General features: G+C 41.3%; 2 protein-coding genes across 3 annotated transcripts in view; one reads left to right on the top strand and one right to left on the bottom strand.

The window, feature by feature from the left end:
- Window positions 1-18,294, bottom strand: part of fam91a1 (family with sequence similarity 91 member A1) — a 26,503-nt gene extending 8,209 nt beyond the window's left edge. The window contains exons 1-15 of one of the 2 annotated variants that reach the window (XM_046058323.1): window positions 17,990-18,294; window positions 16,268-16,352; window positions 15,430-15,581; window positions 13,699-13,756; window positions 11,640-11,707; window positions 9,969-10,082; window positions 7,923-8,013; window positions 6,912-6,974; window positions 6,541-6,647; window positions 6,356-6,394; window positions 4,364-4,476; window positions 3,902-4,011; window positions 3,299-3,408; window positions 3,001-3,087; window positions 2,693-2,822 (exon numbers count right to left, since the gene is read on the bottom strand). In XM_046058323.1, the coding sequence (XP_045914279.1) occupies window positions 2,693-2,822; window positions 3,001-3,087; window positions 3,299-3,408; window positions 3,902-4,011; window positions 4,364-4,476; window positions 6,356-6,394; window positions 6,541-6,647; window positions 6,912-6,974; window positions 7,923-8,013; window positions 9,969-10,082; window positions 11,640-11,707; window positions 13,699-13,756; window positions 15,430-15,581; window positions 16,268-16,352; window positions 17,990-18,061 (1,399 nt within the window). In that variant the 5' untranslated portion in view covers window positions 18,062-18,294. Of the gene's footprint in view, window positions 1-2,692; window positions 2,823-3,000; window positions 3,088-3,298; window positions 3,412-3,901; window positions 4,012-4,363; window positions 4,477-6,355; window positions 6,395-6,540; window positions 6,648-6,911; window positions 6,975-7,922; window positions 8,014-9,968; window positions 10,083-11,639; window positions 11,708-13,698; window positions 13,757-15,429; window positions 15,582-16,267; window positions 16,353-17,989 lie in introns of both variants that reach the window. The other variant, XM_046058322.1, reaches the window with a different exon arrangement.
- klhl38a (kelch-like family member 38a) lies at window positions 9,897-27,971 on the top strand. The gene is made up of 4 exons (XM_046058325.1): window positions 9,897-10,111; window positions 24,736-26,094; window positions 26,315-26,420; window positions 27,104-27,971. Exons 2-4 carry the CDS (start codon window positions 24,739-24,741, stop codon window positions 27,391-27,393), a joined length of 1,752 nt encoding a protein of 583 aa, XP_045914281.1. The 5' UTR covers window positions 9,897-10,111; window positions 24,736-24,738; the 3' UTR covers window positions 27,394-27,971.

The raw sequence follows: 27,971 nt of genomic DNA, 5'->3' as shown, positions 1-27,971 counted from the left end.
GCACTCGCTCCTCAGCAGACGCCTGGAGCAGCAGCTGAGGACCGAGAGATAAAACAATCAGAAGGGAGGCACGCAGCCAAACCAAACAGACAGCATCTGGTGGCGTGGCATAATGGTAGCTACATGGAAACTCAGAGATTTGCTTTGTCGCCATTAGAGGACTCGCTCTCTGCCGCTCTACCTAGAGACACGAGTAGAACAATACAGCTTTACTCCAATACTGTTCCTGTGAATCCAGAAAACTGTGGCCATATTCAAGAGAAACTACTCAGACACAGGTTAGAGGCGAAACAGACAGCCGAGAGCGACACACAGATAAAGCTTGCCAAAAGCAGCACAAATAGAAGATCCACTTCCTCTTTGTTGCTTCCATAAAAGTTTCTAGCCGTTTCCAGAACTTTCACATCAAAATAACTTTCAAATGCTTCGTTACATGTTGCTTTTCTGACCATAAAACAAGTTTAAGTTGTTACATGAGTCATTTACAGTAGTTGTTTGTCACAATTGTGTATATGAATATCTTTTTAATAATAGAGCCAAGATGAAAACTGGGGGAAAGTTTTAAAGCTGCTTATTTGATGAAAATTCGCACCCCATGTAAGTGCAGGTCATTTACATTGCACAAGTAGTCCAGCTCCTCCAGGAGGGAAAATCCTTATGTGTAGTCGCAAGAAGGTTTGTGTCACATCACAGTATCAAGAGCATGGAGGAGATACTAGGAGATCTGTGCTCACAGTCCAGCACTTTGCAGCTCAATTGGCATTCGCCAGAGAAGACCAGAATTGGCAGGTCCACCATTGGCTCCCCGTTCTGTTTTTAGATGAGAGCAGGTTCACACTGAGCACATGTGACAGACGTGAAAGAGTCTGGAGACGCCATGGGGAACGTTATGCTGCCTGCAGCATCATCCAGCATGACCGTGGTGGGTCAGTGATGGTAGGGAGAGGCATATCCTAGGAAGCCAGCACAGACCTCCACGTGCCAACCAATGGTACCCTGACAGCTGTTAGGTACCAGGATGAAATCCTCATTTCCATGGTTAGACCGTATGCAGGTGCAGCGGGCCCTGGGTTCCTTCTGGTGCAGGATAATGCCCGGCCTCATGTGTGCTAGAGTGTATAGGCAGTTCCTGGATGGTCACTGATGCCATTGACCGGCCCTCATGTTCCCCAGACCTGAATCCAACTGAGAACCTCTGGGACATTATGTATTGTGCATTTGACGATGCTAAGTAGCACCACAGACTGTCTAGGAGCTCACTGATGCCCTGATCCAGTTCTGGGTGGAGATCCCCCAGGACACCATCTGCCATCTCAACAGGAACATGCGTAGATGTTGTCGGGAATGAATACAGGCACGTGGGGGCCAAACACACTACGAGTCACATTACGAGTCACGCAAGTTGGATCAGCCTGTGCTTTAAGTTTTTTTACTTAATTGATTAAAGGTTCAGTGTGTGAGTTTTAGTGGCACCTAGTGGTCAGTTGCAAATTGCAACAAGTGGCTTACGGTGCATTCACGTGCTCCTCGGATGGTCCCATTTCCCGAGTTGTGAAGTGTTATTCCGACTTCAGTGTGTGTTCATGTGCTCTTAAGTCAGGCTGTGGGATCAACATCTACTACAAAGATGTGTTGGATTATCATTATCACAACAAGCAGACATCTAGTTCACTCTACATGGATAACTATAACCCTTCTCTCTCTCTCTCTTTTTGCAATAAAGATTTAAGGAGGAAAACAAATTCAGAATATTCTGACACCACATGAATACACCGCTCACCCCTCCCTTTCCAAGCACACAGGAGAAGCTACAGTGGCCGACACGCTCTATTGGCTCTTGTGGTAAATAATATATGTCCATTTGTCTGAATTTCTCTTCTTTTCTTAATTCTTATAAACATGTCGACTAGCAGTTTGTCCATTTGGGCTACTGCAGAAACACGGTGGCGTAACATGGAGACGTCTACGTAAGAGGACACGCAGTGTATATAGATAGAAATGGCTCATTTTGAGGTAACAAAATCATAATGGTTCATTATGTAAGGTCCTTTATACACAACTGAAAACATGGTTATGTATAATTTATTGCATTTCTATCAATAGATCCTACTAAATATTCTAGTCCTCAACTGCTTTTGCGATTTTGCTTTCCATTGACTGTTCTGGTCACAACGAATTACACAATGTACAGTAAAGATTTGGAACTTTTAACTATTAAGTTAATTGAGAGATGATGTGTGATTTAAGTGATGACACACACACACACACACACACACACACACACACACACACACACACACACTCACTCACTCACTCACTCTGCATCGCCACCTCTCAGCACTTACATTAAATTTCAGTCTGACTGATGTGTGCCGTTTCGAAAGTGCTCTTGAAACAACCATTACAAAAAGATGGCTGCATTTTTATCAAATATGATGTCAGTGTGATGGCAGAAAACTATGGTAACTACAAAAACACAGTTGAAGCACAGAGGGAACTGTCTGCAGACAGTAGACAAATATATGGGTTTTTATTTTACTAACTTGCTGTTGAGGCTGTGAAGGCATGCCAGCTGTGTAATAATTCACAAAAACAAATATTGCCTGCAAGCTGCCTATTTACCACATGTGTGACGGGTGGATCTTGCATGTCCATAAAGGATATGAGTAAGAGGGTGTAACTGTTTAATTACCTATATTTGGGATATCAGGTCCTTGGTCCTGAGTGAGTTCTTTGTTGTAGCGCAGGAAGAGGATGGTATTTTTCAGGGTCAGAGCGTGGTCAAAGTAACGCTGGGCCTCGCCCTCTGCAGTGCTCTCTACCTGGAGACACACAAGCCAGGAAAGAAGTTAAAGTATTTGCATGCATGTACATGGTATACCTGTGAGCATGTACACATCGAGTTATAAATTGTTTCTGATTTCGTATCTGTGGTGTTTCATGACACGTGCTTTACACACTAGCAAATCTTAAATTTCATGTTTCCGTTGTTGCTCTCACCTTCTCCAACTCAGCCAGGAAGCTGTCCAGAGTCTCATCAGACAGCTTTCCCACCTCAAACATGGTCACTGCATGACTCTTCAGATTCTGATAGAAGGACAAAAACACAAAGGACTCAAGACGTACAGTCGATGTCCAATTTTTATTGTGACTAAAATGATTCTGTCACTATTAAGCCTCTTAATGCTGAGAACCTGTGTGTGTGTGTGTGTGTGTGTGAGAGAGAGAGAGAGAGAGAGTGAGTGAGTGTGAGTGTTGGGGGGGGGGGGCTTTCTCATGTTCACATCCAGTCACTAACCGGTGACAGGTTTCCCATCATGAGGAAGGCTGTAAGGGTGGAGTCAAAGAGGAAGGCAATCCTCTTTGTGGGTGCGGTTGGGATGCTCAAGCTGCTTACGCTGGTAGTGTCTGCTACAGAGACACAGAGGGGAAAAAAGACATACAACAAGAGAAATAACTCAAAACTGCATGGCTGTATCATTCTTAAATTGAGGATATGAGTTTGTGATTTTCAGAAAATGAAATGTGTTTACAAGAACCAAACCAAACAATGTCACTTTCTCAAATAGATAATTTTAATTGATTACTTCCAGGGAAATTGTGGTTGATGAACAGCCACTTTGACAATATCTAATTTGGATCAATCTGAGCAACCTGGCAGTTACTTAACATGCATAACAAGGTTAAAATTAGACCAAAAATGAGACCATGTTAGACAAACGCCTATTAATGTGAGAATGACTTTCAGAAGCATGACAGAGCTTTCTAAGGGATTAATTAGCACTGCTGCTTCAACACTTTGTGCAAATGGCTTTGTGTGCATACCTGTGTGTTTATTTTTTTTGCATACAGTGCAGGGTTTTGTGAGTGTGTGTATTTATGTGCACGTGGCTAGACAGACCTTGGTCTTCCAGACTGGTGGTGTCGGTGTCGGTGGCTGAGGAGCCTCCCTCCATGACAGGACTGCCCTGCTCCCAGGACAGCAGCATCTTCTGAGGGTCCATGGTGCCCCTAACACAGAGGACAAAGCCATAGTGACTGGAAGAAAGAGCATAGTCACCATAATAAACCAAGTAAAGTGCTTTTATAAGTTCCAAAGGGGAGTTTATTTAAATATTTCAAAATTTAGACAACCCGATGGAGTACGTATAGGATTTACTATAATTTTCTTCTCACATGGCAGTATAACATACCACAATGTAAACGTTTCCTACAAAAAAAAAATCTATAAAATTTTCAATAATCCAAGTTAATAGTACGAACACGGCTCAACACACAGCACCACTGCCATTACAATTTTACTATTTATTATATAAGAAGTGATGGACGGTTAATATCGGCTGCATGTGCACCCAGCACATACTTAAGTCTGTTGACAGACGGGGCGTTCTTCCAGGTGGGGTGGAGCTGGTCTGAGCTGAACACCGGACCTTTCTTTACAGCGAAGCCAAGGCGGCAGTACATGGAAACTGCATTCTGATAAAACAAAATGAAAACACAGTCAAAAGATGTTTGATCCATTTCTGACATTATTAGTCTGATAATCTTTTACTGTTATATCATCAACCCTCCTGGACTTCAGAATTGAGGTGAGGTATACTTTAGGAGGATGGGGAAAAGCAATGATAAGGGAATGAAAAAAGAGAGGGCAGAAAGTGGATTACACCACTTACTCCTGGTAAAATGTCTTGAGACTGTCACTGGAGGAAAAAATGGTAGTTTTAGCTTTCCTTTTAATGTCACATTTCTTCCTGAATGACTGCAGACTCCAAAGGGTGAGTGGCAAAATAAAGTGCCAGAACCTCTTACCGTTTTTCTTCACAGACCGTTTTCTCCTAAAGAAAGTCAAATCAGCTACAGTGCAACTAACTAACACTACACTGTCTACGTTTAGTCAAGTATGATGTTGTTGTGTTTAAAGTATTTTTGTAAGAAAGACCATTTCAGTACTATCTACTGTGAAGGACAGATGCATGTTTAGTCAAAAAATTACCACTTTGATGGACTTCCCTTCTGTATCACATGGTAATTTTATACTGACATCAACGTTGACTTCTGAGGGTCTAAAAAGAGCCTAAAAACTACACGAATACTCTTTTAGGAGATGCTATCGCCAACAGGATCTACAATAAAAAGTCATTACTCGATGTCTGGTGGCTCAAACGGACTTAAAATAATTAATTTTTTTTTTTTTTTTTTAAAAGGTTACATTGTGTACTTTCCACTAAACTGTGGGCTGGCTTTTTCATTATTTCCTTAAATTATGCAGTCGTCAACTTGCCTTGCCATTAAGTTTTTTATTCAGACTGAACAGGCCACTTCAGTCAAGTATGGTGGGTTTGATAGCTTTCTACACCTTAATGACACAGAAGGGCAAGCTGAGGTTAACTTTTAGCCACCCTCTTATAATATCAAAAGAAGAGGGCTTTTTTTCCCCTCCAAGTGATTCAGGCCACGACGTAGTCATTAACCACGAGAAAGTTATGAAACTCAAGTCATGATGGGAAAAGTTCTGCACGAAGGAGACCTCTCAGAGATCTCAATCATCTCTGAAGTTGCAGGGTTTCTCCTGGTGAATAGCTGCAACCACCAACTTCAACCACTTCTCTTAAGTGCTGCTTTTCAATGGCAAGAATGAGATGAGACAGAGGGACTGGGGAGTTTGGCTCTTCATACGGTAGGTCATAACACTGAGAGGGAGTTTGGCTCCACGTCTGATAGCAAGTGAATGGGAAACTGGGGGGAAAGTGGGTCACACTCGAGCACCAATTCAACTGGAATGGTGCTGCTCAGCCCTCTGGTAGTGTGATGGTGCATGATGGATCTTATCTGAAACAATGTATGTATGCGTGTGCGTGTGCGTGTCTCACAATCTACCTCTCAGGTCTGTGTGAGTGTGTACCCAGAATGAAACTGACAGATTGTGCAGAAATATCTACCTGCTACATAATATCCCTGCTCCTCTATCACCTATTTGCACAATGTTTCATTGGAAATGCCTACAACAACAAAAACATTTTATAATATAGATTTATAAAATAAACTGCCAACACCTAAATTAAATAACAGCATACTTCTGGAAAGAAAATTCAAAAGAACATGGAATGGTTTTAATCTCTCAGATGTGATTGTAAACTTACTGTGTGCCTTCAAGCATAGAGAGAGGCAAAAAGCATGTCTCAAAATCTCTTTAAACCACAGTGGAACCTGAGAAAATTTCTTCCCCATTTTGTCAGTGTCAATTTTGGGCCATATTCACCAAAACTACCGTTATTTCCTTCGTCTTTTGAAAAACACTACTTTAGTCTATACATTACAATGAGACTCACACACTCTGCAGCAAGTGGATACCCACCTTCACTAAGCCCAAGTCGATCTCCAACACGTTCGCCAACTGAAAGGCACGGGGGGGGAGGCAGGATGAGGAGATAGCGAGAGAAACAGGACTCGGTTGAAAAGTTGATCGATAAACACATACAGTCATGTTACATTCAACGAGCGCAGCAGGTGAGTACAATAACACGTATTTGTGAAACCTACCTCTGCAACGTTTGTCTGCTCATCAATGGACACAAAGATTTTGTAGAGAAGCGTTTCAAAGTAATCGCCCTGGACGCGGTTCATGACAAAGCCTTCCAGCGGGGGCACTGAAAGGCACAAACAGTGACGAAATCAGAATTTTATTTATGTATTTTTCAATTGAATAGTTGAATTTCACTACCTTCTTTTTAAATACAATGTGTATCTGTAATGACGCTATTAGGCACTGTTTCAGATCAGTGCAAGTCCATTACCTATAATGCTTGCTTATTTTCCAACAGTTGTTATTCAGGTACCTACAGTGTACTCAGGGGAGGATAGGGCAGGACACACACACACACACACACACACACACACACACACACACACACCTGAGATGCAGCTGTCATCAGATATGGGAACATCCAAGTAGATGTAGCCCCGGTTGTACAGGCCTGGAGTAAAAAAACAAACATTTTATAATACTCTGGCATAATATCCATTAATATCATTGTTACCACTTTCGGAGAACAACAAAACAAAAGAGTTCTGTTATTGAACTTTTTCTGTCTAAAATTTAGAAAAATTAGACATACAAGAGTCAATAAAATCTCAATTAAACTGCTACTTGTACTTCAAATTGCCCTGCGTCTCCTGTATTTAAAGTTATTTGTTCCCATTCAACTCTAGTAGCAGAGGTTCATCACTGTCAGACAGTGTTAATTAACATTTAAACTGCATGGACACAAGCTCAATCCCTGTGCATCATCTTTGAAATCCACAACCACACACTGATGAAAGACCTTCTGCAACATTAGTATCAACCTCCACATTCACACTTATTTCAAAATGTTCTTGTATTTTATATCAAAATCATATCACCATTTGTTTTCTGAGAAACAGTAAAGCTTTAGAGAGGTACATGTACCACAGCTGCCCCTTATGGATGTGAAGCTAAAGGCATTTTATTTAGCAGAGGTGTTTGAAATGTTCCATCCACCTCAGTTTACATACATGACACCTCTACTATCTTTGGCTTAAATTTAACCATAGAGTTAATACAAGTGGTTTAATACAACTGATATAAATTTGAAGGAATTTATCTTTTCTTTTGAACAGAGTGAGGCTGAAAACTGAGGTTGTTTTGTTGTGTCATTACAATCAAAAGTATAAACACAGAATCATGCTTTTAAGCAAGTTTTCAGGAAGTAAACAAATAAGAAAAAATAATATTTTGTAAAATTAGGCAGTTCTTGTTAAATAGACATACAGTATAAAAGTAATTATAGTTTTATTTTTAGGATAATTAGAAAACAAGGTGTAACCTTCATCTTTGTCGTCAACTGTGATATATGCAGATACAGTTGGTGTAAATGGGAACATAACGTGTACGAGATACTCACTTAAGACCACATTGTACTCCATCGATCCAGCCAGCTGAGGACCAGAATCTATCATCTTATCAATGGCTTTCTTCTCTGCTGGAGAGCAGATCTGTAATTATACACAACAAACACGCAGCATTAGAGCATACCTACCTGTACACGTGGGTTTGTTTCCATGGATGCCAAAAATCATCTCCAGTGTTGGAGCAGTCTTTGGGAGGAGGAATACATTTCCATATTATACCTGTGTGCATTCCCACACTGTTTTTCGTATGGAAGGCAGAAGAACTATTGGGAACTTGGCAGGTATTTATTTTTAGTCAGGTGAGATCTCCACATGCAATCCAGGGGCTCATGGGATGAACAATTGTAAGTTTGTGGGTAACGTGTATGAATTTCAATGAAAGCTCAGGGTAAAAATCTCACCAACACACCTCATTCTCTCACTTATTGTGTAGATCACTGATACATGTAATGTACAAAAAAGGGAAGGAAGATTAAAAGAACCAACTGGATTTTCTATGTATAAGAAATTTAATTAAATACCTTAACTTCAATAAATCTGAAAAGGCGTAAACACTTTTTTACAACAGCTTTCCTGTTGTCCTCTCTCCTCCCACCATATAAGTTTATTATCCATTCCAAACTATTTAAAGGGATAGTAAGTTACTGTAATCCAATACGCTTTGTTAAATTTAGAGAATATTTCCTCATGGTTTAGTTTTTCCTCAGTTTTGTGTGCACTTTCAAAAAAATCTGGTCTTCCTACACAGCCCTGGGTCTGTTAATGGAACACAAAGGAAGTTCCCCACAACATTGTTCCAGCCAATCAACAACAGGTGGCGGTAGCGCTTGTGCACAGGAGCAGTGGGAGAGAGAAAGTTCTAAACAACAGTACATTTGAACATGCTGGATTCATGGCTGCAGTCTATGCACTGTACCGATGGAGAAATGGCTGCCAAAGTGGAAAAGGTCTGAAGAGCACAAATTGTGAAATAAGTTATCTGGCAAGGGGAAGACCTGTGTTAACAACAATGAGGCGTTTCATGAAAACCGACGTGGAGGTTGCTCCATTTCTGCTTGACAGGTGAGTAACATCAGCTTTGCTGTTTCACCCAAACGATAAGGTCAGTCTTGTCCATTTCCTGTTATGTTTGTGATGGCTGATCCCCACTGGTAAGCTCTGTTAGCTTTGCGTAGCAATAACTTTCTGTGTGTTTGTCTGCTCTAACATTATATGATGATATTTGTCAGTAAAACGTTTGTGGCTATCAAACCCTTTGCAAAGACCTAAAAATAGTGTTGCTAGAACAGTGGGATTATTTGGGTTGATTCATAATACAAAATGCTATACTAGGTAGCTAGCTTAATTACCGGAGATGTTACGTACCTTGTTCATTTTGCATCTGATACAAACGTGTTGTCACTATTTATTTGTGAAAACAATTTCAAATAACTCTCGTTAGTTTCTTACTCCCTTATGTTTTGCTGTGTTTGTTTTGCATGTCATTGATTTGATGATGTTTGTTTACTATTCGTTGCTGTTGAAGTTACTAGCAGTAATCCTAATCAAATAAATGCACTGTACCCCCCTTTTTGCTTCTTTAGGGTTGTTTTTGTTTAGTTTTGTTTATTTGTTTTCTCTCTGTTGTTATAGTTCTTGTTGTTATAGTTGTTGTTGCGTGTGTTCTTTCTTTAGGAAAAGAAAAATTAAAAATATATTAAATAAACTAACGGCTATCCTTCCAATTCATAAACTAGACTTCATGGTTTAGTTTTGTGATTCAACACATATTTAAATATTGACATGCTTGTCATCACAATTTCTACAGTACTGCTAAAAACCATGCCATATTTCAGCAGAGATACTGGTCACCTTGGCAATGTGCGTCCATTAATTTTGGGGGCGGAGCTTCTGAGGGAGCAATGAAGGGACGGGCTATTTGTTTGGCAGTTCAAATATCAACAATCTTTCTGCAGAATCACTTACTATCCCTTTAAATGTAAATATCTGAACACACGCCTATTTTCACATTAAATTAAAACATGGAAAACTTATCTCACCCTGATATCATCCTCTGTGATGTAGCCAGTCTGCGCCACCCACCACGGCTCCACAGAGATTTCCACTGGTTTGGACGGTAGCAGGTCCCGCGCTGACTTCCTGCGGAAGAATTTCTGACAGAGGAGACAAACGAAGGAAGAAGGTGAGGTGGAGTGACTGAAATCTAATCAAGATGGCTGTTAAGAACCGATATTGTTATTTTGAAGAGAATGGTGGAAAAACATGCAGATTTTATTGTTAAAGGTGTTTTAGTTTGCGTGTGCAACATTTTATGGCTGTAATAGTTAACATTTGTGAAAATGTGTCTGCATATTGAACATTGCTATGCAGTTTGTTGTTGGCCCAGCTGGATTAAATATTCAGTATTCACGTACGCATTTTACATTAAGGGCCCGATTTAATAACATCCCGAATAAAGAGTGCTAAATTGCATGTGCATTCTAAAATATTGCACGTGCAATTTTAGTACCTGTTATGGGTGATTTACTAAGAATTATTGCGGTGATGACAACAGGAGAAAACACAGTGGAGGTGGGAGTATTTAAATGAGGGTTTTGCGTGTTTTAATGGTTTCTGCCATGGAGAGTCGGGAGGGAAAGCAGCCACTGCGTAAAAACCTTGGTTCATTCAGTGCGTCCCGATTATGTGGAAATCGTACCTGCCAATCCTGCCTGAGATTGCACTAAGTACTTGGGACAGCACACCTGGAAAAACTGCTTTAGGAAACCCCAGTAGAAACGGATACAGTATGCTGCAATTATCCAGACGCGAGGAAATGCCAGCAGATCGTGCTTAATCCAGCCAGAGGGAACAGTCACAGACCGTCCGCACCGTGCCGGTCACTCCGCAATCTCCTGTCCCTGTCCGCCCCAACGCCCCATTTCCTCTTCGATACCTACAATCAGGCGCGCTTTGAACAGTTGGTGATCGTTCCCTCTGGCTGGATGAATTTTACACATGATCTATGCACTACTGCAGCTGGGGGCTCTCCGCAGCGCCACGCAACTTTCTAAATTCTTCCCTCTTACGGAGAAAAGAAGTCAGGTCGAAACGAAATTTGCTTTATTGGTATGAATGTTAATACAACAGTATTGCCAAAGCTAAATGAAAATACAAAAAAAAAATCTTTTCATATAGTTCATTGAATAAATAAAAATTGTATTTCAATAGGCTACATTGGACATAGAATAATATTATCTAATGTTATTTTCTCGACATTTTCTTTCATTACGGCTGTGTCTCCTTCTGGCAACAATAACAGAAGCCATCTCTGCGCAACACTTTGGCGGTTTGCACTCCTCTCAAACGTATTAAATACAGAGGCTGTTGCACTCACGTGAAATTGCGTTTAGGCTTGGTAGATCACATGTAGTAAATAAATGTATTTGGATGTTATGCCCCAAATTGCATATTCATTAAGGCAAAAGTACTAAAGGAACAACAGGAGCTATCTTGCACTTTTGAAAGACGTCATTCTGCGTACACACCGTTAGTAGATCAGCTTACGTGCCAATTTGCTGGTGATATCAAGTTTGCCACGATTTACTCACGCAAACCTTTAGTAAATCAGGCCCCATATGTGCTAACATGAACAAATCAATCAGTTTAACATATGAAGGTTTCTTCTAAAAGTGATAATTTAAAAAGGCTATATTAGAAACATGTCTTACTTTAGAAGACCTGCACTGGTTCATCAAATCGATGTACTGGTTTCTCCCGATGCCGAGCAGCCGCAGACCTGCAGGGTGATGAAAAAATGAGTAAATCAGTAAAACTCAATCATGCCTCAGTAACTGGCCATGAACTTGTAATCGCTGCACAGAAACAGGAGCAAATAAATCTGTCTGCGGTAACGTTACAGCTGCAGAAGTGTCTCTAGCTTTACAAGAAAAATGAGGGCCAATTACAGCAAGAAGCAAAGTTTGAGAATTAGTATAGTTTTTCTGGATATTTCAGCTTCATACCGGAGAGCTTTTTTTAAAGAGTGTGACTCATCCAAACTCTGCTCAGGGAGTATGTCCACACAAAAACCCCCACACCTTCTCTGAGACAATTCCCTGTCACACACACGAAAGCACTACGAATCCATCTACCAACATACACAGAGGGTTCTCTGAAAATAACAAGAGTGAGCGTGTACATGCATTTTATCTGTAATTAAATTAACACTCTGTGCAGAAAATATGGGTCATATGGCAAAGGTTTTCTGGCCTGTATAGTGGAAAGGTATGCATATCTTGTCTCCAAATCCCATCTATGATGCAGGCCTAGAAAGGGCAGGGCAAAATGTGCTGGGACGGCTGCCAATGCAAGGAGGGACCAGTAAGGAATGTTTGCGTTTTGGCCTCCTAACACAGCAGAATCCTACACGCTTATCAAGCTGTTTCACCAAGATACAGACACAACACACAAACATCCGCCCACGTAAACCTCTCTCGCACACACTCTCACTGCCTCTCCATCCACCCACTTCTGCATGACACACTTCCAAAGCTCCTCCAGATAGATTAGAGAACAGAGGGCTCTGCGAGCACGGCGGCCTGCTGGGAGCCTTCTGTCTCCACAGCGTGACAGGTCCTGTACTGTCAGGACTCAAGTCACTCACAGGTCACTGCCAAAGCCCGTTTCACTCGACAGCAGAAAGTGGAAGAATGCTACGAAAGACAGTACACTTGATTTTCAGTGTTGCCGCAATCTTGACCACATAACACGCGTTTTGTTTTTTGAGAAGCAATTTTTATTCACCGTGAAAGGGGATTTATATCAGTCAGTCCAAAACACATCGACAGTGCTCTGGTTTGGTTACAGAAATACAAAGAACATTTTCATGTTTATTAGTAATGCTAGTCAATGGGTTTGGAAAAGACATTTCTACTATAAACCCTTTGTTATTCAAGAGAAGTAGTAGTGGGCTTTCTAAGAAAAAGTATACCGCCAGTATTTAAAAACCACAACACAGAAGCATATCAACAACATTTGGAAAAAATGAATGCATCTGTCAAGAAAAGTATAAACAACAGACATATGCTACACCAAAAGTTGCCAGTTTAGATTTAGATTTACTCTGAAGTCAAGCCAAAGTCGCAAATGTCACTTGGTGTAAGAAAAGCAGTTTTACAAAAGCAGGGAAAAAAGATAAGGCATAAATAAGCGACATTAATCTGCCACTTCTTTCCCAATGAATTGTTTAATCTATAAAATGTCATCTTGAAATGACTTGGTTTTGTCCGACCAACCCAAAGATATAAATTTTATAATGATAAAAACACAGAACAGCAGAGAATTATAACAACCGGATGCTTGAACCAATAAATGTTTAAACCACAATTAAAAACTATTTATCAAAATAGTTGCCAATTAATTTTTATGTCATTTAAATAATCAATAGGTTGTAAGGACCCATGCTGAAGAACTGATGCACTGAAAAATACAGCAGTATCAGATATCCCTTGAAAACTTTCAGTTTAAAGTTAAAAGTGTCCCTGCAATGACCCCACGACTCGCATTCAAACCCCTGAGCTTCCTGAAAACTTCGCATCTTTTCACTGTGACTGTTCTACCACCTCAAACACCAGCCCTTTAAAAACAAGAACTGGGAAAGATATAAAAATAAATAAATAGAGCGAGACCACAGACACAGAGAAAGCAGGAGTGGGAGGTACACAGAACTCCAGTAGTCATTTTAAAGGTGTGGGGAGAAGAGGGAAACTGAGAAAAAAGGAAACTCACAGTCAGCAGCAGTGAAGTTGGGTAAGGAGTCGTAACTCTTCTCACTGTTCATAATATCCTGGAGGTGCAAAAAAAGAAAGGAGAAAGGAGACAGGGAAAAGAAGAATTAAACTCATTTTTCCTCTCCCCCTTTCTATGTCCCCCGCCCGCCTCTGATTGATAACAGGATTAGCAGTTCTGGGCGGCCGTGCTAATTTCTACTCCCCATTTTCATTAAGTGCTTAAGACGGATTATCAGAATATGACATAGCCTTCGGCAATTAAAGCTCAGTCAAGTTTAGTTGAGCATGCAGGAGGAAAGTCGCTAAAGCCTTTTTAAGTATGAGCGGAAAACTAAATGGTTCTTCTTTAATCATGTTTATAAGTCATAAGAAAGAACACTGGGCCTATTTGTCATATCTGTTCTGATTAAATGGAAAGTATGCTGAATGTGGAACAAACGACTGCAGCGACCAGCATCTGCACACACACTCTGTGTAAACACACAGGGGCGTGAATTGATGGAAATACATCTGAAGGCATTATGCAAAGAAATGACACACTAAATACATCTGTAATCAGCTTCAAGTGCAACACAACAGAGGCAAGTAACTAAATTACTTTCATTAAAACATCATAACTATTATATATGGTATGGATCACTTTTCAAAAGCAGCACTGTCAGCCGTGTGAACACATGGGCTCAGTCTTTGTAATCTGATTGGGAATGTCAGACGTCAAGGAGAAACCAGCTGGTCTCTGTGAACCGGGCTGTGCCAGCTTCAAACACAGCACTGAGCTTTATCAGTGAGCCGTCATGCAGACCAAGGCCAAAGTGACCGCAGAACAAACAGCAGAGATTTTTTTCTGGGTGTGTTGGTCCTGGGATCAGGACCAATGTTAGGATTTGTCTCCCTGAGCTGGCTCGACATGACGCTTCACTAGACACTGACACCTAGTGCCTGACAGACGCCGAGTTTATAAACATAGAAAATACATTACTGCACAATATCTAATAGACTAACTGAATGTCGTATCTTATAATTGAATACACTCTAGCAAGGTGATGTATGCCATGTTACAACATATTTTTACATGCAAATGAAGTGTAATTTCAAGTGCATGCTTCACTCTTGCTAGTCACATATATACACACACAGGTGTCTCCTCTATATCGAGTGACTATACAATAATTGTGCAGCTGCAGAAAGAGATACCTTTTAGTAGATCTATTCAGGTGTACCATATAATATGGTATGTTTTAATTATCCAAGTAACAAAGAACACATAACACATGACAGCAGGGAGTCATGATCCTTATTATAAGGGGTTCTTGGATTCCCTGTTTTGTCTGAAACAGCCATTTCTGCAGTGGTATCCAGGGATGCCAAAATTGAAGACATTTAAATTTAAATTAAGAGAGACTGGATGTTTCCAAACCAATTAGAGAATCTTTGCTGCTTCACAATAAGAATTCATGCTATGTGCCTTTTGAGTTTACCCAGCTCATTGTTCCGAAAGCGCAGATGAAAATGTGAAATCAGCGCGTTTTTGTTTTGGGTTTCAAAAGAAAGCAATGCTACTGAATCAGCCAGTCTTCCCATACTGTGTGTACACAAAGATAAATGTTCAGGTGTGTGAGAAGCTACTTACTGAGATTATGATAACACAAAAGTGGCTGAAGCTTAGCCGTGCCACATCACACACCCATCTTCCCTATATTTGTTCTGCAATGCAGCAGAAGTTGCTTACCTCCATGATTCCTATGTAATATGAGAAAGGAGTGACTCGCAGCCCTTTGACCATGATGTCAGACAGGTGGTAGGGGTACAGCATCAGGTGGTCCCGGCTGTACTTCAGGAGCTCCTCATAATACTTGCGCTCATCCTTCCTCACATGGCGCACTGCTCATAAAAAATAAAAAATAAAAAAATAACACACAGCAGTCATGTCACAGCCAGGGGTGAGTGTCCAAGCAGTATACAATCTATACCAGATCAATCCAGGTTGAAAAAGGAGTATTGATTCTAAACAAGCTCCAGAAGGTCACGAGGGAAGTAATACAATTGATGACATAAATCGTATATTATTACACAACTACTTAGAGACTATTGCACGTTATATAACATATTACTTATCTGAATTTACTATCACTTTCTTGGTAATTGAAGACAAATGTGCTTAAACATTGTCGATATCACTCAATCTGCTTTACCTGTTCATACACAAACAAATGTACCAAGAGGAGAATAAAGTATTACTGTGATTCCAGGAATGTACCTGTGATATATTATGCTGCAAGGTGACCTTACAATATACACTAAGCTGCCAGTTGTTAGGTACACCTAGCTTTATCCTTCCAACTTGACGGTAGGAGTTATTGCGCAGCTGTTGTATTAGCATGTAAAGCATTCATTTTAGCTAAATATACTTGATAAACTGGAATCTGTACGTACATTTGGCCAGTCCAGAATCTCGAAGGTCTTGCAATAGGACTTGTTTACTCTTTGTCTTTTAATCTCACACATAATCGTGACGTGTCCTACAGTACAAGGAGTGTATGTTTGGTGTGAGGAACTAACTTGCTCACCTAGGTTATTGCGGAATCGCAGCTGGTTGCGGATGCTGTACAGCAGCACATGCTTCTCATACTCACGCTGAGAGTTCCCCAAACCCTAAAGAGGTAACAACAAAGCACACATGAGGACCATGGCTGGGTTAACCTAGTGAAATTAGCTACTTGGCCCCTTTTAACCCCACATTCCTCCCACTTTCTGAGCAATGTGTATAAACACAGATAATTTTGGTATTTTCAATCCATGCAGGAGATGGCTTCAGCCGGCAGCCCCGAATCGGCTGCAGAAGCTGCAACGTATTCGAGGTGTCAAAATTACGTCCACATAAAGTGTTTCTTTTTGCCACTGACAGGCTCAGACTGTTATCCCAGGTGTCTAACAACATCAGAGAAAGGATCGCTATGAGTGACTCCTGGTCACACCCTTTGTTTTTAACAAGAAACAGAGTCTCGCTCAAGGACTATTCTCGCTCTGAAATCTCGTGCAAGGCCAGTTGTGCAGGAGGACGACAGTGGAAACGAGGGAAAGGAGTTTGTCGTGTACGTAGAGAAGCTGCAAACAAGACTTTATTTCCTAAGGTTACCCCAACCCAACAAACTCTGACTCATGTTTCCACCGTCGTCAACTGACCTCTAGAGAGATTTCAGAGCAAGAACTGTCCCAAAGACCATCAAGTCATCTGTTTCTACTGCATGGATTCCAAAATGCTTTGTGCCTACCAGTCATTTCAACCAAAATATATTAAAATAGGGCCCAGGTTTAAAAATACCAAAATTATCCTTTAGGGCTCTTAGTGTCACTTGATATTGTGCTTTAGAAGTCCATACTTCCAAAGGAATTTCTAAGGATGCACAGATCAAATAAACCGGATCGGTTTCTACAACAGTGACCTTATTCAATGGATCCCGTATCGGCCATGATGTGATGCATGCGCCTTAAATTCAGTTTCTTTGTCAGTGTCACCATAACAGTCAGTCACTGTACATTCATTCAGTCACAGCAGGCCACAGACTCAGTTTATAGTGCCACTTCATCTCTGGCCTCTTGTATCCATGCAGTGAGAAATACAGATTTTAAATTTGAGGGAAAACAACACTGACACCTGATCAGTCTCAGGAGAGAAAAAATTGGAGACTTTGTGCATCCCTAAAATTGTCAATGGCACAAACCAGTTGACACAAAATAAGCCTGGAGGATTGGGGGCATTTGCCCACTTCTTCTGGTTTGTAACCCAGTTTTGGAGAGGATGCACAGGGATGCAGGCAGCTCAAACAGCAGCACAAAACTACTGTATCTACATCCACTGGCCTCAACATGCGACATGTTGGCGTAATGGCACAACGTATATTCAGGAGGAGGGATTTATGCAGACAATTACTAGCGACACATCCGAACATATATTTCGACATTGCAAGTCTTTTTTTCCCCCCACATTGTGCACAAAAGGTGTAAATGCAAACTCTGCAGGTGACATCCACGCGCTAACATCATGTGACGCCACATATCAAACAATCATGTGATGCCAGTGAAGTTAGAGGAGGCTTCAGTGGCTGTAACGGTAATGATGATCAGTTATGGCCCCGGTTGAAAGCACAATCCTCTGCAGAGGAGGTTAGCGAGCCCTGCGCCCCTGTGACAGCTGCCTGAACGACACAGCACCGCGGTGACATTGACGGGTACACCCGCAGGACACGGCGGTGTCCCCCCTGTCCTGTGGACACGTTAAAACACAATACCTGTTTGACATTAGCTGGGAGCTTGTTCCATGGGTAATTCTGCCTGATGTGAAATTCCACGTCCGTGTTCATCGCAAGCTAGCTAGCTGGCTAAAAGCAGAATCCCTCGAGACGGTGAGAAACGGGCTCTCGGGAAAGTCCACGGTGACTTTACCCCCCCCGACACCCAGCAACCGAGAGAGGCGACCCCCGATTTGGAGTTGACGTTTTATCCGGTGATTATTTTCCTTTACAATAAACGGCCACTTCCTTGTTGTATTTTCGAACAAGCCGTTCGTCACGCTCGTGGCTACATTCGTCACTTCCTGTCAAGGCGTGCGCTGTGGCTGTGAATGGAGCTTCGCGAGCGCGAGCGAGGGGACAAATCAGTAGCGATGGGTGACACACCGGATCAATGTCATGTAAAATAGTGTTTCACTTTAAAACATTCATACATAAAACAAACACGGGTATTCATAGGCTCCTGGGCGAGGTGTCGGGTGGTGATGAGATCATGGGCAGATTCACCTGCTGGAGGGCCCCAGAGCCAAAACGAGCTGCTGGGCCCCTACAACAGGACAGGTCTGATTCTATATTTTTATTATAGGCCTACTATATTATCTTATTATCAACAAACCTAGACTATAAGCCAACAATGTGTCCATCTCTCAGGACTTTCTGATTACAGCTTTCTGTGGCTCTCAGCATTAAGCCCATTCATTCCTGAAGAGGTAAATGGCAGACAGACAGGAGATCTCTACAGAGGGTCGTCAAAACCTCTCAAAATAATCATCGGTTGCCCTCTGCCCTCCCTGGAAGACATCTCCACCTCCCGGGTCTCAGCGGAGAAAATAACAATCCCTCCCATCAAGCGAGCATCAAGAGTCGGACAAACAGACTTAAGAACAGTTTCTTCTCCTGGGCCATCAGAACTCTAAATGCCACAAACTCTTAGAACACTTGAACAGTTCTGCTGAGCATTGTTAAGATAAACACAAACCCAGCAGAGCACCTTCTTTTAAATTATTTTAACTTATTTATTACATTCCAGTGTAATATCCTTGTACATTTTCGTGCAGTAAAGCACCATGCACTTTGTTGTTTGTTTTAACTGTTTGTTTTCTGTTGTTTGCACTGATAAGGAGTAGCATTCTTAATTTCATCATATATTTTTCTACAATGACAATAAAGGCTTTCTATTCTATTCATTTCTATTCTAAATCTATAGGATCAATTTAACCCCCTCTCCCACCCCATTTCTCCTGCACTACCTAATGTGTACAAATGATTGAGGTCCAAAAACTGGATTTTGAACACTCTTTAAGACAACAAACGAGAACGCACCGTAAGGCCATTGTCATTTACGTTGTTTAGCTTAGTCATGCATTTTCCATTGGTATGCAAGAATATGGCATACTTGTATTCTGTTTTTGAGCCCGTTGGCATTTCCCATTAATGTAAAAACTAATATGGAAATTATGATTCAAACATTTGTGGTAAGTTCAAGAGCCGATTTATCTTTAATTTCTTCACTGACAAGATATCATTCAAATATAAAAGCCTCAAGAAATAAATTAAGTGTACAAAAGTATAAAAACATACAGAATATATCAGTCTTGACATCCTGATTTCATATCAGTTAACTCCACTCGGTGTACTGGTCCCAAGGCTGAGGAGCTCTCAGATAAATGCTGCTAAGTTGCTGTAAAACACAGTGGGGTTGTCTGCCACTTTAGAATAACATTAAATAGGTAATGAGAATGGTGCCTGATCATGCTCCTAACTAATACCATATTTATCATGTATTCTTACCATCATTAATCCATATGTTAGCAATAAAACTATAGCTCTATATGGAAATATATACCTTTGAAGAAATGTTATTGCAGAATTTGAGTAATTTTTGTTACACAATATCAAAAGCCGACATATACTATTAAAATTTCTTCAAGACAGAAATGTGTTTTAATTTTCGTTTGCCATTTCAAATTGCTTACAATAAATCATATTTTAAAAATAGTGCAAAATCAAGATGTACCGCTGAACACTTTCATGTACTGAGCTCTGTCAGTGGATTTAAATAAAATTCCCCAAAGCCATCATTATTTTTCTGCAGTGGGAATACCACTGGATCAAGAAAGTGGTTTTAAGCCGGTAAGATAAAGTGAAAGTGGAAAATTCTAATCTTCATCTTGCACCTCAACATGAATTATTTAAAAAAGTGGGGGGTTTTTTGATTTTCACCTTCACCCCTGAAGGAGGTAGTGTACACCATGACCTATGAGCATGAAGCTGTCACTTGGTTAATGGTAACAGAGTCTAGTCTTTCACTATGTGACAAAGTCCACCAAAGCTGCATGTGCTCACATGTCATGACGTCTGACTTGCTGACAGCTCACCTTCTTGCAGCTATGTCATTCAATCTGTCCAGGTGTAACTCCAGTACCTTGTCATGTACTGCTAAACAAACATGACAACATTTCATCTCACTGCCACGGGAGCTGCAAGGATTAGGACAGGGGCTGAAGATAAGATAAGGCCCCCTTGTGAGACAACTTACAGATACCAACTGTGAGGAAAAGGAGACTTAAATACCTCAGAACCACATCTCTCTCTGGAAACTATGTGGACACATGAGGTCATGACATAAAAGGAGAATATATTTAATTTCTCTTTTAATCTTGCCCATCAGTGACTTCAAATAATTCTGTCCTGATTCAGTTTTAACAGAAAACATTTGTGTCTATAATTTAGAAAACTCCACTTTATAGTGGAAGCAGGTTTTAATTATAAAAGAAACAAAAAGGACGAGGGCATGTTGATGCTCTACAACAAAGACAAATTAAACTTAATTTTAGAAAACTTGAAACATATTGATTTACACTGAAAACAAGTAGTATTCTCACTGCGCTGGCAGACATTTTTCATGAACTGAAGAGTTGTAATCTTTTAGATTTTCATGAAATCAAATCAAGTTTCTGATACTATCTATTGTGAATATTTAAAAACAATAGCCGTTTATTGTGTTCACATTCTGTTATTACTCTCTATGGTGTTTTTTATTGCTAGTGGCGGAGTCCGCCATCCCCACCATGGATTCAAATATGCACAAGGAATTCACAGGAAACGATGAAGGTTATCCCACATTACTGTTCGTCATTTTATTTTGCTGATATCAGCCTCACTGTTTACTGTTCACTAACACCTTATCAGTGTTGTATTAAGTTACTGCTAATGCAAACTGAACAATTCCTCCAGCTACTACTTCACACCAAAAGTGTTGAACTGGCAAAACCACTTATCTTGGGGACCCCTTAATGGGTTCCGAACCCCAGTTTGGGAATAAATTTCAAATTCAAATTCAAATTAGCTTTATTGGCATGAATGTATAGCAACAATATTGCCAAAGCTATAAATAAAGTACATAAGGACAATTAATTTCATACATTTCATTAGATAAGAAAATAAAATAAAAACGAATATAACTCTATGTCAGCGAAAGAGGTTTTTACAATGTAGTATTCCATTTTAATGGGGTAGTATTTTTGAATGGAGTATTATTGTCACAGTTTGCTCCTCAGTCCCTCTTTTCACACTGTTTCATCCCCGGCCCTCTGCGCTGCCCTGTCCCTTCCTCTGGTTCCCCAGACCTAGCTCTCCACCAGATGCCCTCAAACTTTCCGTCCTTTTCCATCACCTGACTGCCACACCTGGGACGAGTTCAATCTTAAAACGTTTTGCACCGGTTTGCAACATAGCACCTCGGTCTGCCTGTCTGCTGGCCAGTAAGCTAAGTTTATGCTTTAATAAATTAAATTGTTCCAGTCTGCCTATTCTGTCCACATTTGGGTACAATCCCAATTGCCTGAGCAGACCCACCCTGACAAGTATTGTAACAATTATCCCTAAATTATCCCTAAAATCTATGGATTATCCAACTAGATTTCATTAAGCCAAAATTGCCACTGTGACCGCAATATGTACTGTAAATCTCCACTAAATCCTTGATTAAGGGTATTAGATGCTATATGACATGTGACACAGACATTGCTACAAGTTAACTGACATCTGGAACAGGTGAGTAGTAACAGTAGTCATCTTCAGTCCAATTCTTACAGCTGTTTCTTCTGATCAAGCTAGCCCATCAGCGCTGCACTATATTTACCTTCATCCTGGGTTATACAACAGGAGGAGGAGGACTTTAACAGCACAGGAAGATGGACAAGGGTTAGTATCTCGGGGACACTTTGATTAAACACTAGCCTGGGTGGGCTCAATGGCTGAGTCATGTCCGTGTGATGACTCTCCCTCCCCTGGCTATTGTAAACACTCTCTCTACTGGACTCTAGCAGGGCTGTTAAGCTGGCAACTGGGTACCAAACAGCTCTGTGTCACATGAGAGGCCTGGCTTGAGTCACAGTGGCCCGGGATACTATTCTTAGCTGCAGGAATGTACACAGTGGCCTCATGGCGAGCTCCACAGTGCCTAACTGGAGAGCCTCGTTGTTTCTGTGTGTCATGCTCCTTTTTTCTCTCCCTGACCACGCTTCCCTCTTTCTCTCTGGAAAATGTTTTGGTTCTCTTTTCACTGGAAGTGATATTTGTTTCTGAACAGATCGACCAGATATTTTGGATATTATTGATTTTCTGAGGGCAGGAGGTAAGGTTTCACTCGGTCACAGATGTTGTTGATGAACTGGCAACAGGTTCATCAGTCAGACATTTCTCTCAAGCTCATCAGTTTAACACACATTGGATGAATAATAATGCTTCAGTCCTACTACTTTTATTGTCTAACAGCAACATTGTTCAGTTTTCTCAGCAACAGCCTGCTTCTGTATCATCTTCTAATTAATTTTGATCCAAAATGCTCTGTTTCAAGTTTAAGGAAATCAGACCCTACTAATACAATCCAGCTGTGCCACATTTACAATCTTGTGTAGATAAATATTTATAAATCAGCTTTGGCATTAGGTTACAGTATTACGAGTTAAAATGTATCTCTCTACATGTAATGTGGCGCAAATAAGCATGCAAAGCCACTTGCTGATGACTAACTAAAAAGTATCCCAAATGACTGAATATCGTTATACATGAGTGTGACTCCAGTTTTAATTACTGATGCAATTTATCATAAGGAGCTCCTGGTCTCCACCAGTAGGTCTTGTTTAAGACCTGAGGGAAAACCGTTAGTCATGAAATGTCACTCACAGGCATTTCATAATATACAATAAGGATCAGAGGTCCAAATATATCAGACAGGCTGGGCCACGTAGGTGGGGAGTAAATCAGTAGCTGTTGCGGGGGTGATTAGAAGACTTAATGTTGCTGATAGTCCGATGAATTTCCCGCTCTTTAAACAGCAGGATCATCACAAACCCTACAGCCAGGAAGAGACAGACTGAGACTATCAGAGAGGAGGAATATAGTGAAGGAAAAACAGAACATATAGAAAATAGCAACAAAGATAATGAGGGAGAGAGAGGTCCAAAGAGAGAAATTCAGGGGGATGGAGAGACAAACACAGATGGTCTGTTCTGTTGACACAGTTCTGTTAATGTTAGCAGTGATTGGCAGCTTGATAAGTGAGATGAGGCCTAATGCTACATGGATGCATCAAGATAATTTAGAAGGGGGTAAAAATAGAAATCTGTGAGTCAGTAATGGTCAGAACAGCTGCTCCGCTGGAGTTTTAAGAGTTTGAGAGTGGGATAATAAATGAAAGGGCTTGTTATCAGTTGTTATCAGACTGTTATAAGTCTGAAGGCAAAGGTGAAATTTACATAAAATGTCAAATGAAAGAAAGACAAAGTGAAACTGTGGCAGCCTGTACTATCAAGAATTCCACAGTGCATGCTGTTGTAGAGATACATTTTTCTGAAAGCTTACAGATTAAATTAATCCATTTCTGTTATGCATGCAGTCAAGTTATACACAGTTTAAAATAGCTAATCATACCTGTATGGATGAAACGCCAGCTTTTGCCTTGAAAATGTGTGATGCAGCAGAAACTTAGGGTGTGTCACTCCAGTTTTATAAGCAAGGTAGCGTTTTGGTAGATTTGCCATTTGGTGGGTTATTGGTTGATTATTAGATTACTTGTGTAGAGGCATCAGTATCTAACTTTGGACCTTAAAGGAACAGTTTGATATGTTAGGAAATACACGGTGACCTCCTAGAGTCTCTGTTTACCAGGCAAACTCATGGTGAGACTCCAGAAAGTCACTTTGCCCAACCAAGAGAAAGTCCAGCGCAGACCTTCCTGAAAACCACAACCTGTTATTCTTACACTTGTTTTTGTACTGATGAGATTATGTGTCATTTAGTGAGCTTTACAAGTGCAGGTATGCTGCTTTATTAGCATTGGACAGAGCCAGGCTAGCGGTTTCCCCCCTGTTTTCACTCTATATGCTAAGCTAAGCTAACTCTCTCCTGGCTGTATCCTCATATTTAACATGCAGATGTGAGAGTGGTCTGGATCTTCCACTCTCTCTGCAAGAAAGTTAATAAACCATATTTCCTAAAATGTAAAACTATTCCTTTAACGGTAGATCTACGGTAGCTCAACTTCAACAATATGCCTCCACTTTAGGTGATCATGCACATCCAAGTCTAATTTCGCAACATGTGGTTATCACCATATTTTAATAGAGAGGGTTAATGTCAGTGTAATGTCATCAGTAACAATGTTTTTGTTAACCATGTCTTTCCAGTGGACAATAGAAATACAACACTATGATCATGGAGAATCTCTTTTCTCTTTCCAGAGAATGGCCTGCAGACCACGGGAAGTCTTCTCTTTGAAAGACTCAGAGCTTCCCACCCACCTACTTGCCCAGCTCAACATCCTCCGGCAGGAGCGTATCCTGACCGACGTCCTGCTCTGCACGGAGCACCAGGAGATTCCCTGTCACAGGAACGTCCTTGTGTCCAGCAGCCCATACTTCCGCGCCATGTTCTGCAGCAACTTTCTGGAGAGCAGTCAGGCCCGAGTGAATCTGAAGGGAATCTCTTCAAATGTCCTCAGTGGCATCGTGGAGTATGTCTACACAGGCTGCATCACAATCACCATGGAGATTGTGCTCCCCCTCATGCAGGCAGCGTCAATGCTTCACTATGGAGGTCTCTTTGAGGCATGTTCCATGTTCCTGCAGGAGCAGCTGAGTCCAGAAAACTGTCTGAGCATGATACGACTCTCTGAGATCCTTCACTGTGAGAGTTTGAGGGAGAGAGCAAAGGAGATGGCTGTGAGGTGTTTCTCTGATGTAGCTGCTACAGAGGACTTCTGTGAGTTGTCTCTCCCTGAGCTCATGTGTTACCTAGAAGACGACCGACTTTGTGCTGAGGAGGAGCAAGTCTTTGAGACCCTTCTGGCATGGATCCACCACGACCCGTTCTCACGACGCGGTGCAATCCATGATCTCTTCAAGAAAGTCCGTCTACGCTACATCCATCCAACTTACCTCTTCCAGTTTATTGCCAATGACCCACTGGTGCAGTCCTCCACCCTCTGTACTGAGATAATCGAGTCAGTCCGCCGCCTCATGCTTACAGTCAGCACCAAGTGTAGCCGAGAGCTCAAGCCGCTTTGGACCACACCACGGCGTTACACCTGCAGAGAAACACTGGTGGTGGTCGGAGGGCGCAAAAACAATGAACAGACCTCACGAGAGGCTCTACTCTATGATGAAAGGACTCATCGTTGGCAGTGGTTGGCCAAGCTCCCTCTGCGCCTCTATAAAGCTGCGTATGTGTGTATTCATAGCATCCTCTATGTGCTTGGCGGACTCAGCCTCTGCATGACATCAGGTGACAGCTCAGTTAGCGCCACAGTTTACACACTCTCCCTAAAGACCAACCAGTGGCGGACTGCTGAGCCCATGTTGGAGCCACGATATGCCCACCAAAGTGTGTCCTATCTGCACTTTATTTTCGTGTTAGGAGGTATTGGGGTAGACAAGAGAATTTCTCAGTCAGTAGAGAGATATAACAGTATGTTTAATCAATGGGAGGCCATGGCACCAATGCCCACAGCAGTGCTGCATCCAGCTGTCGCCGCCAGCGATCAGAGGATCTACGTTTTTGGAGGGGAGGATGCCATGCAGAATCCAGTCCGGCTGATTCAGGTATAGAATAATTCTCATTTTAGCAGTTTTGAATCAACACTGAAGTCCAATTCCAATATTGTTGCTTAAAGAGAATTCATTGTCGTTATCTGCAGATAGAAAATTAAAAGCAAAGGTCTTCAGACACACTAGGATGTCACACAAGCAGGCAGCCAACTACAGTCTTTGATGCTGCAGTAAACAGGTTGGCTGTCTGCTGATGTCTGTGGTGTTTCAACAGGTGTATCACATCTCTCGCAACTTGTGGACGAGGTTGGAGACAAGGACGGTGAAAAACGTTTGTGCTCCTGCTGCTGTCATTGAAGACAAGATCTACATTATAGGAGGTGAGCTCAAAACATGGTGGCCAAATAAGTTGTTTTCCCCAGCTGTTACATAATTGTACATTACATATGTAGTCGTTAACGTGTTTACTGCATTTTAACTGATTGTTAAATCATGTAGGACGTTATTAAGGATAAGGCTGGATAATACTTTCCAACTTCCCCACTCTATATGTGGCTTTCAGCCCAAAGCCCATTGTTTCCTATTGAAGATGTAAATCTTTAAAAAAGAAACAACTCATAAATATATAGTTTATTTTTCTGAAAAGGCTAAGTAATTTCATAAAACAGCTGGGCACTGTAGTTTTAAGCAAATGTTACTCAAACAGGAGGAAACAGTGCGTTTGTTTGGGTCTATTTTCAGCTGCAGATTAATGCACGTTTGGTGCTGTACTGAGTATTTCTAGCAGCACAACATAGCAGCATGTGGGAGCGACTCAAAATAAACTACAGCGTTCATTGCAATGAATGTTTATGTCTCCCAGTGCAACAGTGAGGCTCAGTGATATGTTTTAATAGTTTTCGGACAACAATGGAGCTCTATGGCACAGAGGGAAAGCTAAATTTGGCTGGAGGAACAGATAATACTTGTCAATTCCTTCTTGGTTTTGGTGAGAATAAGAAAAATGTCAAATATCACCAGACTTATTCTTCAAATTTAGCTCAATCACAATCTAAATTTCCAGGATACACCAGGCGATTGATCGCCTATGACACCAAAGTCAACAAATTCGTCAAGTGTGAGAACCTAAAGGAGCGACGGATGCATCACAGCGCCACAGTGATCAACAATAAACTCTATGTCACCGGTGGACGCATCCTCAACGGCCACGATGTCATCGAGGACTCAGACTGCTTCGAGTGTTACGACCCGAAGACAGATGTTTGGACGTCGAAAGGTTCTTTGCCGTACAAATTATTTGACCACGGCTCCCTTCCTTTAGTGTGCGTTTCCAACAGACCCAACCCACCATGACCCACCAACCAACCAGCCACTTGGGTAAATGCTTTGCTATGTGCTCATCACCTCCCCTTCGCCATGATTTATTGACTCTAACTACAAAATTGGGAAACCATTTCAAAATGACTGCATTCCTTCACGTTGTTCAGTCTGTGCCACAACTTAACGGCATGTTAGGCCAGGCTGACTTTCATCTGAATCAAAGGAGGAGCTGACGTGCAGAGGTGTCATTTCTTAGGCACCTCGGGTGGAACTGAACTGAGAACCCAAGAGATGACGAGAGGCAGACACTTACACAACAAGAACAAGCAGGTGTTCAGACACATATGTAATCCAAAAAGCTCTTTCCACAGATGGCTGCACTCAGTTGATGGTAACTAAAAGTGTTAATGCTTTAATTTTCCAGTCATTTATACACAGCATATCACTGCCTGGCAGCTGCAGTTGCCTTCCCTGTAACAATTAAATACATAAGGAATTACATGTCTGGCTGCTTGTTAACTCTATGAGGTCTGCTTGTCTTGAACAACTCAAAATGACTGCTAAAGCTAAGCTACTAAAAGCTAATAAATTTGCACTTTATAGAAAATACA

The sequence above is a fragment of the Micropterus dolomieu genome, linkage group LG09 (assembly GCF_021292245.1).
Source record: "Micropterus dolomieu isolate WLL.071019.BEF.003 ecotype Adirondacks linkage group LG09, ASM2129224v1, whole genome shotgun sequence".
Classification (NCBI taxonomy): domain Eukaryota; kingdom Metazoa; phylum Chordata; class Actinopteri; order Centrarchiformes; family Centrarchidae; genus Micropterus; species Micropterus dolomieu.
This window is presented reverse-complemented; position numbering and strand designations above follow the sequence as displayed.